At 39.0% G+C, this 17,827-nt stretch overlaps 1 protein-coding gene and 1 long non-coding RNA gene across 3 annotated transcripts; one reads left to right on the top strand and one right to left on the bottom strand.

Annotated features, from left to right (window-relative positions):
• Positions 1 to 411: 411 nt before the first annotated feature.
• On the bottom strand, positions 412 to 16,483 carry LOC100220484 (disintegrin and metalloproteinase domain-containing protein 9). 2 transcript variants are annotated; one of them, XM_072931347.1, is made up of 22 exons: positions 15,999 to 16,473; positions 14,258 to 14,355; positions 13,309 to 13,385; positions 12,602 to 12,680; positions 11,777 to 11,853; positions 10,763 to 10,979; positions 10,321 to 10,386; positions 10,169 to 10,240; positions 9,658 to 9,830; positions 9,123 to 9,207; positions 8,111 to 8,232; positions 7,092 to 7,263; positions 6,229 to 6,318; positions 5,390 to 5,585; positions 5,185 to 5,290; positions 4,819 to 4,993; positions 4,349 to 4,429; positions 3,647 to 3,752; positions 2,893 to 3,025; positions 2,420 to 2,483; positions 2,036 to 2,088; positions 412 to 1,675 (listed from the first exon to the last, which is right to left on the bottom strand). In XM_072931347.1, exons 1-22 carry the CDS (start codon positions 16,066 to 16,068, stop codon positions 1,597 to 1,599), a joined length of 2,391 nt encoding a protein of 796 aa, XP_072787448.1. In that variant the 5' UTR covers positions 16,069 to 16,473; the 3' UTR covers positions 412 to 1,596. The 2 variants fall into 2 exon arrangements, with proteins under 2 accessions (XP_072787448.1, XP_030132435.4); XM_030276575.4 differs by lacking the exon at positions 412 to 1,675 and having other exon boundaries at positions 1,890 to 2,088; positions 15,999 to 16,483.
• Positions 1,914 to 8,547, top strand: LOC115495830 (uncharacterized). The gene is made up of 3 exons (XR_003961170.4): positions 1,914 to 2,059; positions 4,835 to 5,024; positions 8,398 to 8,547. It is a non-coding gene; the product is annotated as an uncharacterized lncRNA (long non-coding RNA).
• Positions 16,484 to 17,827: the final 1,344 nt, after the last annotated feature.

Genomic DNA, 17,827 nt, shown 5'->3' with positions numbered 1-17,827 from the left:
TGTTTTACCCATCTTCTACCCAATTCTGGTTTTACCCATTTTTTTTTACCTGGTTCTGGTTTGCCGCATTTACAACCCAGTTCTGGTTTTACCCATTTTTTTTACCGAATTCTGGTTTTACCAATTTTGTACCCGGGTCTGGCTTGACCCATTTTTTACCCTGTTCTGGTTTTACCCATTTTTTACCAGTTGTGGTTTGACCCATTTTTTACCAGTGTTTCGTCTTACCCATCTTTTACCCAATTCTGCTTTTACCCATTTTGTACCCGGTTTTGGTTTTACCCATTTTGTACCTGGTTCAGGTTTGACCCGTTTTTTACCCAATTTTTACCCAGTTCTGGTTTTAGCCATTTTTTACCCCATTCTGGGTGATGTAATAAATAAAATCAATGTCATATTATACTCAAGGTCTAAATGACAGGGATATTTAATAACAACAATTTGAGATTCTGAGGGATTAAGGAAGAGGACACTTCCCTGGAAGACACAGACTTTTTGCCAACAATCTCTTTTGGGTTCTTTTTTCCAGCTTTTCAGTGATGTGGCCATCTGAGGTGTTGGAAATATTTGCTCAGTGAGGCATTCCTATAATTTATTCACTCTTTTTCCTGGTTTGTTCTCTGAAATTTGCATGAGCACAGGCAGGGTGTGCTGTAGTCCCCAAGGAGAGGTGGATCCACACCCACAGCTCTGCTCTTGGCAGCGATGTGGTCTCTGCCCTGCAGCTTCTGCTCCCTTCTGGTGGAGACTTTTCCCTGGATTCCCTGCATCCATCTCCTACACAGAGACATTTGATGGAGGCCTATTTGGAAAAATATGTCACACCACACATCCTCTTTGAAATCAGTGCTGGTTTCTAACTTTCCCATTTAGAATGACAAAATTAAATCTGTTGCTTTTGTAGTGGAATCAGTTTCTAGGAAAAATGCCAAGCTGCAACACTCAATAAACACTGAACCACTGTGGAGCTGTAGAGGTATTTCCCAATATCCCATATTTTCTGTAACAGAGATGGGTGGGTTCTTTCAGACTGCAGAGTTTCTGGTGTCCCCAGGTGAGGTTGCTGTTATAAATTACCTGAAATGGAAGCTGACACAGCTGGTGGGTTGTGAGAGGTGTGCTGATGGCAGGCAGGTGTCAGAGCAGGGCACAGGGACTGTCCCCAAACCTGGCTCCACAGGCCCTGGCAGTGTCCTGAGGAGAGGAGAGGACAGCCCAGGAGGTAAAGTGCAGATCTCCATCTTTGAATTGTGTCTGTGAACAGCTGAATTCACTTCTCCGTGGCCTGAGAGGGAGCCAGCAGCACGGGAGAGTCCTGTTCTCTGACACTCCCCCAGCTTCAGTCCTGTGCACGTTGAACTTCAGGGTCTGATTTATAAAAGTGAGGTAGAGGAGGCACAAACACAGCCAGCAGCAAGAAGCAAAACACTGGGGTGTCACCAAATCTGTGCTCAGTGGCCCTTGGCACCCAGGCCTTCCAGGAGGGATGTGCTATCCAAAGGCATTTTGGCTGCACAAGGAGAGCATTGGAATCCTTTAATTTGTTTTTCAGGCCAGTTACTTGTCAGAATTGGTTGAGGGTTCCCAAGAAACATTTCAGACAACTGGTCTAGCTGGGACTGGGGGTCGTTGAGGTCTTGAGGAAGCTGCAGGAAGCTGGGTTTGCACTGGCTGCCTGAAGTGTGGAAAGCACATTGTGTTTAGTATTTCATGACTTGAGGCACCTGACATTTCTAAACTGGTTCTTTACCATTTTTAAACAGTTTATAGCATTCCCACCTACCTCTGCCCCTTCCTCTCCCTTGCAGCATTTACCTGTGTTTATGCCAACATTTTTCCTTCAGTCCTTTAATCTATGATTGATGCTCCACGAAAAATCTATTAATTTAATTAATCTATTAATTAAATCTAATCTTTAATCTATTTCATGATTCTGCATGAAAAATCCCCCTAAGCAGGACACAGGACATCAATGACTTCACTTACAGCAACATAAACATAGGAAGATGAAAAGAAGATTTTAAACACTACAAACCTTGTACCAGGAAAATGCAATATGGTAAAAATATTGTGACTTGATGCAGCAGGCTGGAAAAAACATTGCAGAAAATCAGATTAGCAGAAAACACAAAGTGTAGATAATTCTTCAGTGTTAAGCTAATGTCATTTTAGAACTGCTTCTCATTTGCTGGGGCTTTCTTCATATTCTTGCAACATTTTGTTGTGATAATTTTTATTCAGGTTTATCAGAACTAGACCCACAGCCTGGCTAAGCAGCATCTCCAGTATTTGGCCTAAGAAATAATAGAGATGGTTTCAATGTATCAGAAAGTCACAAAGTCATGATTGTGTGGGAGAAAAGGCACAGTGCAGTTTGGATTACCCAACATGAAATAATCCAAGTCTCCATCTATTTTACCTGAGTATTTCCTGTTTCATGACTTGCTCTGTTGCCTTGCTTTGGTTCCTGCCCATTATTATCCCTGAAACAGAAACCACATCATCAGGAAATCCTTCAGGGATGCAGCATTTTCCAAAGAGAAAGTTACAGCTCAGAGCTCTGGGTTCTGCTTTGAGTCCATCTTGTTCTGGATTTGACAAGCAATTTCAATATGCTCTGCCCCTGTGCCCATACAATAAAATTATCAACAAAAATTAGGAAAGTGCAATGGATTTGGGAAAAAATGCCTGAGAACAGACAACTGGAGTGTCTGATTGCACTTCCAAGGAGCAGGGGATGTGCTGTTAAACTCCCCACTGCTGCTCTTAGCAGGGCAGTCCTGTACTTTAGGAGATGAGGATTTTTTTGTGCAGATAAAGCATCCACCTGCCTTGCTGCACCGACCTGGGGCACCTCTCATGCTGGAATAGCACCTGTCAGAAGGGAAATACCTGTGCTGTCCTCTGCTTTTCCTGCAAAGTTTTCTCCTTATTGCATCACGTTTAAATACTGCCACTGCAATGAGGATGGCTACAGGCAGCACCAGGAAGAAGAAAATCAGCAGCCCATCCCGAAGTGATGTATCTAGGGAAAAAGAATTGAAACCATGGAATTTAAAATAATTTAAAAGCAATTAAAGCCTTTTTTTTTCTTTTTTTTTTGTTTTAAAAAGTACAATCTTCAAATTGTTGTAGAATAAAATTAACAACTTCACTGAAATTTATAACATGTTGCAATCAGAAAAGTAGGATTTGGCCTTGTGGTATTACAAGTTCTTTCTGCCTTACCCACCCTATGTATATGCAACATTTTTTCTTTTCCATAAAATGTTTTCAGTAATTCTGAAGCAGACATTCATTTTTTATTTGCTTACCACAACTGCTCTGCATGTTTGCTTTGCCATCCTAAACTTTTAATAAATACAAAACAATTTTCCCCTTTCCCTTTTTAGTAAAATCCAATAAAGTTCTGCAGAAAGTAACACAGATTTTCCTCAGAAAACTACAGATTATGAACTTTGCTTTTAGACAAAGAGACGGAGAACATTTTGTGTGTAAAGGCAGAAAAAGCTACTTCATTATTAAATAATAATGTTGTTCTTCAAGTCAGTCCATGATTTGAAATAGAAAAAAACTTTAGTAGATTATTTTTATGTTGTGAGTCTCAGCCCCTGGGGCAGAATGAGGGCCAGTTTCAGTGTCCTACCTGTGTGAGCTGGGCCACTGTCAGAACTGCCACCGTAGCCAGAGTGGTTACAGAACGGAGGGGCCCATCCCGGATTGCAGTGGCAATTCCCGTTGTTGTTACACACCTACAGCCCAAACAAGAGCGAGTCATCAGTCAGGCAGGGACAGCTCCCATTGTTGTCACACCCCTACAGCCCAAACACGGGGATTAGTCAAACAACACCACCCTGAGAGTGGCTACTCAAACCTTTGGCATCGAGTTCCATGCAATGAATTGCATGTGGAAATAAAAAATACTGCATAGTAATGCATAGAAATACATGAAATATTGACTGGGAATAAGCTTTGCCCCTCCATAACACCCCAAACTACCAAGGGATTCTGATACCCCGTGGTAATTCTCTCTAAGTTAACATTTGTGTTATTTCCTGCAATTAATCACTGTCCAGAAACCTTCTTAGTTTTACAATCTTTGGACCCCATTTTGATTTTTCACAGAGACATATATAAATCAGGAATTATCAGACTGTCATCCTCAAAAGAATATTTTTCTTTTGCAATTCACCAGCTCAGTAGTATTAAAAAAAATTCCCTTGGGAAATTCAGATGAAATGCCTCTCAATGTTAGTGCTAAGGGAATTGCAGTGTTCTGGCTTTGCTGCTTATTGCTTAAATGCAGGGAGTTTGCACAGAAACAGGACACAAAGCACCATCTACTCACCCCGTTATTATTGCACTTCTGCTTTACATCACAGCTGTAGCCCAGATATCTTGCATCAAGACATTCAAAACCTAAACAGGCCTGCAACAAGTAATTAGTGTCTTGCAAACACAAAACTTTAAAAAATCCCATCCTTTTATAAATATACTATATAAATGTATATGTTTACAACTGCAGCTTTCACTTACATGTTAAGAAAAAGAACTGATACAAAATTCAGGATTTCAGAATTTTATAACTTTATGTCTCAGGTTTGCCTAACCCTGTGGATGCACTTTGATGGAGTAATTTGAATGACTGATAATGTAGCACCCCAGTTTTTGAAGAGCTAATTAATTGTTTGCATGTATTAATCTCAAAAGATTTTTATTGTGTTATGGCATATGAACAAGAGAGCCAGGGAATGTTTTTGGAAATTCAGAACCTTCCACCTGGAATATATTCTGTCAGGCTGCCGTGATTCCTCTTACCTTGTTCTCTCCACAGGCTGTCCCATCATGAACTTGGGCAGGATCAGGAATATCTGATCCGAGGTCAAAGTCAGAGGACCAGCACAAAACCCCGGAGGCGTTATTGACAACGCTCCAGGCTGGGAGGTTTTGGAGACTGACAGATGTGCACTGCAGCTTCCCACACAGACTGTGCCTGCATGGAATAAAAGATGCTCAGAGACAAGGTAAACAGATAAAAATCACTATCAGTGCAAATCTATTCCAACTGTTCAGCTTGCATTTAAAAAATATTCTTTAAAATCTCTTATTTTAAGGCTTTGGAATAAATGCTTTTTTTTTTATATTGAAGATTTTAGGGTTAGCTTTTATTTGGTGGTGACTTACTGGACAGGGCATTTTTTGTACACTCCACCTTTCATCCCACAGTTTCCAAACCTATCTCCTTTAATATTTGCTTTTTCAAAGCATATATCAGGTGCTTTCCGAGCCCCTGTAGAAAAAAAGTGAATCTCAGTAAGGTGTCTTAAAAATACCAGAAAGAAAAATTGGAAATGTCTCTCAGGAGCCCACAGTGGGTTCACATTAATACCTTTGCCATAGATGGATTCACACTGTGAATCAAAGCTCTGGCACACTCCATAGTAGCAATAAGCCTTGCTGCTGCTGCATGGGTGCCCGTTCATGATGTAAACATCATCTGGGCAGTAGGCAGTGCTGCCATTGCAGTACTCAGGCAGGTCACAGACATCTTGCTTTGCTCTGCACTCTGCTCCTGCCACTTTAAACTAGGACCAGAGAGGGAGAAACACTTTTAGTATTGCAACAGAAAAAGTTCTAGAGTGAAACAAAGACAACTGGCTGTCACAGGGATATCCTTCTTTCTTTCAGGATTTTTCATAGAACAGCATAGAGGAAAGAAAGAGAAAACAATTTCTATTTCTGCTCCTTGTTTTTCCCATGTGGAATGTGTTTGGAGAATTGTTTACCTGGGGTGAGTGCTTGGTTGGATTCGGGTGAGGATTGTTTGAGGCTGATGGCCAACCCAAGCTACCTGGGGCTGGACTCTCCAGAGAGGGTCACAAATTGTGAGTTACTTAGATATGGTAGTTAGAGAAAGTAGGTATGTAGTTTTAGTATCTTCCTTTAAGCATTATATTAATATAGTATAGTGTAGTTATAATAAAGAAATAATTCAGCCTTCTGCATTAAAGTCAGACATTATAATTTCTTCCCACCAGGTTCACCTACATTTTACAATAAGTGGGAACATTTAGTGATTTTAAAGAAGACAAATTCTCTTCTTACATGCTCTCTTACTGGTGAATGTCATTTGAAAATGTGTCAGGAGGACTAGGATAGCTCTCTTCAAACATTAAAAAAAAAATCTCACTGAGTATTAACAATTTAGTTTAATAAAGCACTGCCTACCTTGCAGTTTTTGCAGCACAGTCCTTGAGCACATTGTGAGCCAGGTGTGAGTTTGCAGGTGGCAGCATCACAGCAGGGGTTGGAGCATTCCTGAGAACATTGTAAGGGGGTTAGTGCTTTATTTCTACAGCCAGCAAAGTACTCACCAGTTCATGTGGATGGACAAGCCAAAGTTTAAATAACTCTGTCAGATTCTCATCTTCTCCTGCTTTAAAAAGAACCAGCAGACATTGCTGCTGTGTTTTATTTGTACAAGTCAGCAGAAAACACCTGTTTTGATGGGTTGTGGCACAGGGATGCCAATGGAACCAGAGCTTGCTGGCAGCCTTTTGATTTACTGCTGCCTTTTTGGAGACACTTTTACCTTCTGAAGAATGAGCCAACACCTCCCGTTCTTGGAGAGACATTTTGACAATGCAAATGTGACTCCTAAAAGTCATTTTGTGTAGGCAAAGTTGAAGGGTTACAGTTAAAAAAACTGTACATGTTCTATAGATAAACAGTCTCTGCCATGGAACAGAAACATCCATGATGCTAAAACCAGCACAAAACCCAGTGATGCTCCCACACACTCTGCTCTGAATTTCTCCTTTCTCAGCATTCTCTTTGCCTCAATGTTAAGTCCAATAGCCCTTAACTGAGTCCACATCAAAATCAAAACATGATTTTAAACTTTGACTAATATTTATTTTGATATTGCTTGCAAAAATGCAAAATTACAAGGAAAACTCCTCAGATAATAATGCAGTTAGGCCACTATTATATAGAAATATCATATCATATCATATCGTATCGTATCATATCATATCATATCAATCATATCATACAACATAATAAGTATCCAGCTCAATTTCATGCATTACCTGTGGTTTGCCACAGTCACATTCTTCATTTTTATCGACCACATTATTACCACAGACAGGTTCTTTGTACACACTGCTTGTTTGGGGAGGATTTCTAAGGCAGTTTCCTCCTCCATTTAGAATAAAGGCCTCAAAATCATCAGCGCTGCAGGTGCTGAAATTCCTGGATCCACTGGAAAGGATAATATTGTATTATTATAAATATTTTGCTTACAGGAGAACATACAACTCAAGCTCTTAAAATATTGTTGTTCCATAATAAAGATTGTATTTAATAATGCTAGGAGATCATGAAACAGTTAATTTTTATTTTAATTTGCATTAAAGTGCAGTACTAGAAGTTTAAAATACTATTAAAATATGAATGTTTTTAGAGGCCAGAGACCATCAGATTATCTGTTCTGGTGTCCTGTATGAAACAGGCCTTAGAAACTCTATACTGAATCTAAAAATGTTTGATTAAAAAATATTCTCAGGAAAACATTCATCTTAACTTGGAGTCCCTAAGAACTGAGGAATGCTCCTTCCTAGAGTATGCCCAGTGTTCAGTTACCCTGATTTATTAATACAACAGGGGATAAATTAAATATTATGATTTTTTTTTCTCTTAAGGGGAAGCCAAAGAATAAATGAACTGAAGGAAACATAAGCCAATAAGTTTTTTATTTTTTAAATTAACGGTTTAATAATTTGTTGCATATTTGCACAAATTCAGTGAATAAATGTAAAGCATTCTCAAGAGGGTGAGAAAACCCCAGCAACATGTTATTACTAAAAAAAAAATGAATTCCAAATATGTTGTTAGGAATGTTACAAATAAAGAATGACTGGGTCAGAAAACAGATAAAATTTCATCTAAATTAAAATTATGTCAAATACTAAGTCAGTTAATCCACCTCTGTGATCAAACAACTCCACATCCACTAAAGCTCTTCCAGATTCATAGGAGTTTCACAGCTTATAAGGCATAGTCACAGCAAACAAAACAATTATTAAAATGAAATAACTGGAAATCTTACTTGTCTGTGCTGTGCATGATATAGGATGCAGGACACCTGTTGTCATCATGTTTCATTCCCAGATTGTGCCCCAGCTCATGTGCAACTACTGTGGCATGCTGTAATATTTTGTTATGATTCAGCTGATAAAGAGAATCAAGTTTAAAAAAGTGAAACCATGGAAATCAGGGTTTGCACCCAGTGATTTACTCCCACCACAAAGCTCTCAGGGACTATGAAGGCAGAATATCAAATTGTATTGTAAGGTGAAAGCAGCAAGGACTGACAACTCGTCACTTTATTTTCAGGTAGGGCCAGATTCTGCCACTCCTTCCCTGAGGATCATATTCTGGATAATAAGTTGGCAGCTGGTGTGGATCACCACTGGAAGTTTTACTCTGTGTGATTCTCTCCGCACTGTTAGACACTGATTTCAAAGGAGTTTTCAACAACAAAGGTACAGGTAAAGAACAGAATCTGCTTCTGAGATTGACCACAATGTTGTGGCATCCATATTTGAAGGACAGGAACCTCTGGAGTTACTGGTTCTGCCCCAAGGATGGAGAAAAAAATACTTTTGTACTAATTTAAAAAATTTTTTGCCTGCTTACAATCCTAGTGGGAGGAATTCCAGACACTTGAGATTACAGTGCATTATGTTCACTTTCTATTTATTTAAAGAGTAAAAAACCCCAACATTATTTTGTAGCTGCATTCCCATCCCAACACCTCTATGGTTATGAACTTTAATGGTACAAGGATGAGATTATGCAATATTGAATCTGATGAATCACAAAAGATGACCAAAAGAATTTGATGAAGATTAAATGAGCCAAATGGGCTGGAATTTGACAAATAAATTGGGAAGTACTTAAAAAATTAAAAAAAAAAAAAAAAAAAAAAGGTGTAAAATATGCACAAGTCTTTACACAAGAAACCCCATGAAAGAAATCAGCCAACTCCAAAACCAGGGTGATTTGACCAAGTAGGTCAAGGACCAGTTTCTTCCATACCCAAATTGTGATGTACTCACAGTGCTGATTGACCCTCCCTGGACCTGTGAGCACACAGTGCCCACAAAAGCCATTCCAATGGATCCACTGAAAGAGTTTCTCCCTCTGCAACAAGAGCAGTTTAGAGGTGGTGTTAAAAATGGGTTGAAAGTTCACCATTTCTACTAAAAGACACTGACAAGATGGAAAGAAATATTGCAAGGTAAAATTTGGTCTTCCTGAAGCCAAGAAGGAATTTATCACCACAGCAGGGTTTCATTCTAATTAATAATGAATATCTGAATAAGAGCTTGAAAATAATGATCAATCACTTAAGTCTGCTGTGTCACTGCACTCAATTACAGAAAGGCTAAGGTGGAAGGGACCTCTGGAGGTCACCCTGGTGTTGATTAACTCTTAAGAATCCATTATAGCTTCTTGTCATTTTTCCAGGTTAAACCATTTTGGAAGTGCAGAGGATTTTACTCTAGGTATATTTTAATTCATATACAAGCTCCAAATCATATACATTAACACTGGCAGCATGGCTGGTTTCCCCACTGAATGCAAACTTACATTATGAGGTGACCAACATCATTTCTTGAGCGCTTCAGAAGATCTTTCTGTCTCCAAGAAACAAATCGACTCAGCACATCTCCAGCTGAACCATCCATTACAGATATGTGGTTGGCATCTGTCCAAACCTCTAATCCAACCAAAACAATCTGGATGTTTAATGCTCTATACATCTGAAAAAAAAAATTACAATTAACATCCTTCAGCTGTTCTGATAGAATTTTGAAAGATGACTTCATCACTACTGAGTACAAAATAAGCTGAACATAGTGACCAGGACATAACTTCAATTTCTTTGAAACTCAATATATGATATTTGTAATTATAAATGAAATATAAAATATTTATAAATTGCAAACTAAATAAAAATATTTAGAATATAAAATGAAGTATAACTAAAAACACTCTACTGCATGAAAGTACCTAAATATATCTTTTGGAAAGAAAGCTGCTCTTCTGAACGCTATCATAAAATAGAAACTACTGAATCCAGGCAACTTATCTGACCTACCCCATCAACATAATTAATCAGCTCCACTGTTTCCTTTTGCACTGCAGCAGGATCAGAATTCTTCAGCAAAAACTGTAAAATACCGTAACAATGTCAGAGGAGAAAAATTAGCAAAACGGTAAAATGTATTTGGCCTTGGATGATATAATTACCCTGTTGTGATCCACAACCACGAATAATTCCACATAGCTTTTCTGGGGCAGGACAGCTCGCTTCTCCTGCAAATGAGAAAACACAGAAAATTAACATAATGAGTTTGCAACATTGCATTTTGTAACGTGGCCTCAATTTGTGTTAGATTACCACATAAACATCTCTGTGTCAGTAATTCACACTGGGATGCATGAGCTGAATGGCAGCTTGTGCATTGCATGTCTTGCCCAGACTCTGCTCAGTGAGCTGTGTGAGATCCCCTTGTGCTGATCTTCTGTTCTGGGATTTCCTCAGCAGGGCTCCCACCAGCTTGGTGTCCATGGAAATGAAGGCCACAAGGAAATGTCTTTGTGCCACAAGGAAACATCCCACCTGTGCCAGAGCAAGAGCCCTGGAGATGCTCTGGATTTCAGCTCAAGGGAGAAACAGAAATATATTTACCCTGAGGAGCCTGTCCCTGCTGGAGGTGCTGTTTGATGCAAATGTGTATTTCACAGACTGCTTCACAAACATCTCATGCTCCAGGCTGCCATTCAGCACCCCACAGTGGAAGGGGATACCCTGCCCATCTTCCAATTCATAAAGCACATGTTCAAATGTGCTGGATGTGTTGAGGGGCTCCATTCCATACCATTTGCCTCCAATGTAGAGAATTCCCCTAACAATCATAATAGAATGAAACATTATTTCATCATTTTTTCCCTCATGATGACTAGATGAATGAATAACAGCTGGATACTTAGACACTATGTGGAAACAAATTAATATGTGAAATCATATTAATATGGGGGTAAGTTCAAATGCCCAATAAAAGACAAAACAGAGCTTATTTAAAATACTCAACGAGTGTGGGCTTCTTGAATCAGTTAGAAAAGGAAGGGAAAAAAAGAGAACGAAGCCAAATTGTTGGTAAATAAGTCTGGATTGTGGGTACAGAGCTGATGCAAAGGGCCCTTTTAGCCCTTATCTCTATTCATTTAAAGAACTGCCAGGATATGTCCTAATTTATTGTGACATCTCTCTGTGAAACTTCACCTGAAAGATACATGAGTGAATTTTATCTCAGTTGTGATTTTATTGTATTTGAAACACAAAAAACCGTTCAAATTTGGACAAAATTTTTTCATGGAAATGGTTTGTCTTTTGAAATGTGTCCATTCATAAGAGAAAGTTGTTTGCAGGAGTGTTTTAAGTTCAACAAAAACTTCACCAAGGAAAGGGTTTTTTTCTACAAAGGTATCTCTGATCATCACATTCACATCAAGTACTACAAGCTTCAGGTCATGCCCAGGTGCTGCCTATATTTATTACAATTTCTCTAAAGTTATTTTTTTTTCTGTGAAGGAATTTTGGAAAAAGGGAAAAAAGTGAGAGTTTAGGGAAAGTATAAAACCTATAATGAATTTCAGCTTCATCAAAAGGTGAAATATTAAAAAAAAAAGGAAGATAAAATACCTAAGGCCATCACATGTGCTAAGAGCAAGTGTGGAGTCAGCAAGTCCTTCAACAGTGCCATGATAATAACAGTGAGTCTGAAATGCAACAAACCCACATAATTAGTGACACAACAAGGTGGCTGCCTTCATCTGCAAACTTATTTTCTAACTAACTATATTATTTGCATTACATCAGGGCTGGCTGTTAGAAATTTACAGAGCTCCCTACTTGGAAAGTAATCCTGACCTTCTTGGAGAATATCCCTTGACGTGAGTACCTGAAGTATCCTTTGATCCCTTGGTTCTAGAACACAGCCAGCTTTTTAGTTTAACCCATCACCATATTTTATATTTTCATAAAATTTTTATAAAATTGTGAAATATTTTAATCTACATTGCTCATCCTGCTTAAGAACTGCTCTGAGGAGATCTTTCATGCATAAACCACCCAATTCAGTCTCACTGAGCTCACGTGCAATTTAAAGATTAAATTAAATTTAGAAGTATTTATAAGGATTGTTTGATAGAGGATGTAAAAACTATAGAGCTTTGATGCTGCCAGTGTACTTTAAATTGCATATTATGCAAAGGTGGCTCAAATTCAGGCTTGGCATAATCTCCTGGCAAATCCTTTCACACCTTGGGGAACGGGGGTGCTGCACCCCACAAACAGCCCAGTGCCTCATGAACCTCATCTTTAGATCACTGGTAACTGTTAAACAGAAATGCTCCACTGTGAAAACTCACAAAAGTCTAATTCCCAGCAAATATATTTTTTTCTTGGCTTCTCTGGTTTTTCAGAGAAAATTCTGACACAAAGGGGATGTTTTATGATGTACAATACCTCATTTTTGGATGGTGTTGCCTGTAGTTTCCCATTTTCCCCATATGTGTACAGCTTAAAGTCATCACTAAGGAGTTTTCTGGAAACAAAAATAAACTACTGCTCTTTCAATGGTCTAGAAACAAGAAACAAGTCAAGAGTCCTGGTAAATGCTACATTCTGTTAGCAGCACACTCAATGCTAAATTATTATTAAAATACAAACACATAAAAAAATACTTTAAACCTAGCTTGAGTTTTTGGAAAATAAGTTATTTTGAAACTCATTATTATGTCTTTTAACTAAAATATCCATAGAGAGGAATCTAAGCAGCCTCAGTTGCATAAGGACCTGGCCTATTACAAGCTCAGGAATGAGGAATAAGAGAAACAGAAACATTTCTTAAAATACAGCAGAGCTAAAACCCCTCTGACCTGCTAATAAAAAACTGATATTGAACTGAATTCTAATTTTTCCTTAGGATTTTCTGAAATGTTCTGTCTTGCACTGCTAATAAAAATATAATCAAAATAAATTTCTTCAAAGCTAGAAAAACTATTATTCCCTTCTATTTGCAAGACATTACCATAACGGAGGTACAGTATTTAACTGTAGTTGCTACAATCTGACATTTAAATGGTTTCTTCTGAATTTTTTCAGTATAAAAATGCTACTTTGTATGCAACTAACCCTGAAACAAGACAATTCCTTAGAACACTATTACATACTTATTTTTCTTCAGCTTTAGGAGGTATGTTCCATTTCTGGTTTTAATTGAGTAAGAAAGATTGTCATCTGAATGCTCCTGAAAACAGAACAGAACAAAACAAATCACTTAATTAGGTGATTTTTCTATTTGGTTTTGTTTATTCCAATGTTTTGCTTGACAAGAGAGGCCCAACTACTGTGTATGTTTTAAGTAAAAAACCACAAGATTCCTAACTCTCAGGCTCCCATATTTCAAACTCTCAGCAGCAACGTGAACATTCTTTCCTATGTAAAGTGTAAATGCCATGAATCTATATTTTTATTTAGACAGGAGGGCACAGTCCATGAATGCTCTCTTTGCTCAGTACCACATCATGCTTTGTGACACTCCTTCTGTAAATCAGATAAACGAGTCCCAGGCTTTTATCCCTAATTGGTTTGCACAAAGATGACTAATGTAGTTTGACTAAGAGTTACTTCAGTAAAGGAACTCGGTATCTGGCACAAAGGGAAGTTACCTCAGAACTGAAGAATTAAGGCTCAGGTTTCTCTTCTAACTCATCTCTTAACCTGTGCCACTCTCTGGGACCATTTTTGTCCTTTGCTTACTTCATGGCTGAAATCCTCTGGTTATTATCCAAAGACCAGAACACGGCCAGCATGGATGTTAGCTCAAGTTCAACATCTAATCTGACTCAGAAGAAATGAAAATATGTTCCTTCTCACTTCTGTCTTCCAAGGTCATTAACAGGATTAGAAGTTTGGAAGGTGCTCAGAATACAATCACAGGCCTTTGGGGGAACAAATATACTTAAAACTAGTTGAAAACGCTAAGAATCAGAAGAGAGAGTGTGGGGCACATTTCATTACAAAAATCTCTATGTACCATCCATTGTACGTGTGTGGAATGTAGGGCAATGTTTTGAAAAACAGCAACAATCAGAAAAAAAGAAAATCAGAGTAACAAACCTCATGAGAAAATGGGGGATGTTTCTCTCTGCCTATCAGACTTCGAGGAATGATTATTTCTAATGTAGAAAGTTTGGATGTGTGTTCAGAGGATATACCTGAAAATAAAGTTTGAAACTGGTAAAGAATCAGAAAGGACAAAGCATTATGTTGGCACCTGCACAGTAGTGATAGACAAAAGCCTACTCTGATCCAGCCAGAAATGGAGAAGGAGTGAAACAGTTCAGGAATGATCAAACTGACTTAAAAAAAAAGTTACTTCAGATTAAAGCTGGGGTCTTCTGGAGCACACAAAGAGAAACTATCAAAGCCGTTGAACAAAACCTTAATTCTCTCATATTCTGGATTATTAACTTTGTGACTTTGTCATATTTTCTTCCATGACTGACACTTTTATCCTGATGTACCACAGAAAATTGGTGCAGCTGGCCTTCTCCTTTCTCCACTGTCCTGAATAAGGAGAACTTTTAGTTGTCCTCTGGATACAATTTGTCCACCTCCTGTGTGGAAGAAAACGTGGCTCACCACGCTGCCTCCCACCTGTTGCCTAATCTTGCATTTTGTTTGTTCTAGCAACAGTCAGATCTTTGCAAAAGGTTTGTAGCCTTTTACATGATATCAGAATTATCTCCAGAACAACATGCTAATGCAGGAAGCTAAAGATAAGAAGGCTGCCAAGTATCTGGTTTCAGGTAAGTGGTTTTATAAAGACAGAACCAATCTCCAGTGACCTTTTAAAAAATTGTGTGACGTTGAATTAACCTTCCTTTTTCTTGTCTGCTCATCAACTGGTTTGATCAACAGAGATACAACCATTGTTTTTAAACAGAATCAACAACAACATGAGTTTTAACAATGGAAGTGGTTTCTTCTTTATTAAATTGTTATTTTCTAAGGAAACAAAGAAATTTCTTCACATTTATAGTAGTACAAAGTCAGCTTCCTCATTCCTGTGAAAGGAATTCATAATTGCAAAAAAGTCACACAACCAGCCATTCAAAGTGGGGAGGGTTCTCCAGTGTAATGATGATCTCTACCTGCTAGATAGCATCAGGATTTTTAAAAGCTAGGTGCAGGTAGCATATATTTAACAATACGGGCTGCAATTGCAATCAAAATGTGGAAGCTGATATTAGCAAACCGGTCTGATATAGCACTTGATATTGTGATTTTGCTCTTAATCTTCAATAATTTTATTATCTAAATCACGAAATCCATTCTGTTTCATGAGTGAAGTGTATGTTGAACTAACTGTGGAGATGCTCTTTTAACAATTCAAATTTTGACACCTGAAAGCAGGAAACCATCTTTGATGCATGTCATAAAAATACCAGTTTCCAAGAAACATTTCAGATGTTACACCTAAATCTAAAATGTGAAGCCAAATCGTAAATGGAGATGAGTTAATGAAAAATTCCAATGAAATTGTAGGAATTTCCCTCACATCAGCAAAGAAGAAATATTTTTCTACAGCGTCTGCTATTGATGAGAGTGACAGCAACTGCAGATGTCACAACCAATGTCCTGCACAGAAAATGATGGATTTGCATACCTACCATATCCAGGAAGAAAAAAACCCCACAAAGAGCTCAAGTATAAAAAGTTTCAACCTGTAATCTTTTCCAATGAGCAGGGCTGCACAGGGAGAGCTGTGGCTCAGTGTTAAAGGTGTGCATCATTACAATCTGGGTCCAAGCAGACTTGGAGAAACTTTCTGAATATGTAAAAAAAGAAAGCTTACCTTTTATCCAAAAAGGCTTTCCAGTTAAAATCAGTCCAAAAGTGAACAAAAAGAAGTTGTGCATTAACATGACTTCCCAGAGAAACTACTCCAGCATCTGAGCTGGCTCTGGCTGCTCTGCAGGGAACCAGGAGAAGGAGAACCGTCTGCTCCAAAGGTAAACAACAGAAAAAGCTCTCTGATACTGCATCTCTGCTGAGGAAATGGGAAGTAAAATTTAATCCACTGGGCTGGTGAGAAAACTGGTCAGACAACCTAATGCAAATAAAAAGCAGCACATTCTTAAATGCTGATTGGAGAGTCCCGTGTCAGGATCAAGCTGGTTTATTCTAAAGGACTTTCATCCCACGGAGAGATCCTATGAGATTAGAAACACAAAATATTGCTACTGACAAATGCAGTGTTTAGGATGTTTATCCAGGCTACTGCCATCTCAATAAAAAACTAGTGTGAGTCAATTTATTCTTTGAAATTTCACCTTCTTGTCTTCCATTTTTTCATCCTTACTTTAAATTATAATGCACACGAACACATGAAAATCCCCAAAACAGAGGTTCTACCCATTCCCTTCTATGTTAAACACAATTCTCCTCACCAGAAATCCATAATTTTGTGCAGATCTTCCAGGATCAGAGTCATCTTCCATGTAACCACATTATCACCAAGAGCAGAAAATAAATGCTTCTAAAACTGGATGAGTTTGCAAAGCATTTCAGAAGTATCACATGCATTTAGAAACACAAAAATGAGGCTGAGACAACACACTCAAACATTTACATTAATTAATTTTAATGAATTCTTTGATTAAAGCAGAGAAAATTCAGTTTTCCATTGCTGATAAATCCTATTAAACAATGCCTTAAGTGACAGAAAGCAGAATGCTTGGCTGTATTTGCAGCATTAGTTGGTCAGAGCCCGTTCAGATCAATTTGCTGAGAGTCACAGACTGGGAACAGCCTGAACATTCCTGCACAGAGCACTGGTGGAAGCAGAACTTGACACCCCCATTCCCCGCGTCTGTGTCTGCCACAGCCTCAGGAGCAGCATTCTCCAACTCCAGAAGGTGAGATCCTACTAAAAATTAAATGAACTCATCTTTTATTTATGGCCTCTTTTATTCATAGCCTCTCTCCTGTGTGGTGCACTATCAGGACACAACTCGGGAGAATCCCGCTGCTCCAAATTTTGACATATTAGCAAGTTTCACAGAATCCAAGAATCATTTTAGTTGGAAAAGACCTTTGAGGTATTGAGTCCAACAGGGGAACCTGTTCAGTGATGGATAACACCGTGGGAGAACTTTTCCCTAATATCCACCCTAGACCTCTCCTGGCACAACTTCAGGGTCAGTCTCTTCTCCCAAGCAACCAGTGAGAGGACAAGAGCATATTGCCTTAAGCTGCACCTCAGCAGAAGGTTTAGGGTGGACTTTACTAGGAATTTCTTCTCAGGAGTGATTTGACATTGGAATGGGCTGCCCAGGGAGGTGCAGGAGTCAGTGGTGTTTAAGGAAAGCCTGGACGTAGCCAAGGTATGGCTGGCACGGTGATGCTGGGTCATACATTGGACTGGGTTATCTCAGCGGTGCTTTCCATGCGAATTAACTCGGCTGAGGGTGCCATTCCCCGGCTGAGGAGCCATTCCCCAGCTGAGGGTGCCATTCCCCGGCTTAGGGTGCCATTCCCCGGGCTGACAGTGCCATTCCCCGGGCTGAGGGTGCCATTCCTGGGCTGAGGGTGCCATTCCCCAGCTGAGGGTGCCATTCCCCTGTCTGAGGGGCCATTCCCCGGGCTGAGGGTGCCATTCCCCGGGCTGAGGGTGCCATTCCC

This window comes from Taeniopygia guttata, chromosome 6, assembly GCF_048771995.1.
Source record: "Taeniopygia guttata chromosome 6, bTaeGut7.mat, whole genome shotgun sequence".
NCBI classification, from domain to species: Eukaryota; Metazoa; Chordata; class Aves; order Passeriformes; family Estrildidae; genus Taeniopygia; species Taeniopygia guttata.
This window is presented reverse-complemented; position numbering and strand designations above follow the sequence as displayed.

Coding starts and splice junctions, on each gene's coding strand:
- LOC100220484 (XM_030276575.4), bottom strand. CDS start 16,068: ATGTTAATGCACAACTTCTTTTTGTTCACTTTTGGACTGATTTTAACT. Junction 12,681..13,308: donor CTAAAGCTGAAGAAAAATAA/GTATGTAATAGT, acceptor TTTTGTTTCCAG/AAAACTCCTTAGTGATGACT. Junction 5,586..6,228: donor TGTGCTGCAAAAACTGCAAG/GTAGGCAGTGCT, acceptor CTCTGGTCCTAG/TTTAAAGTGGCAGGAGCAGA.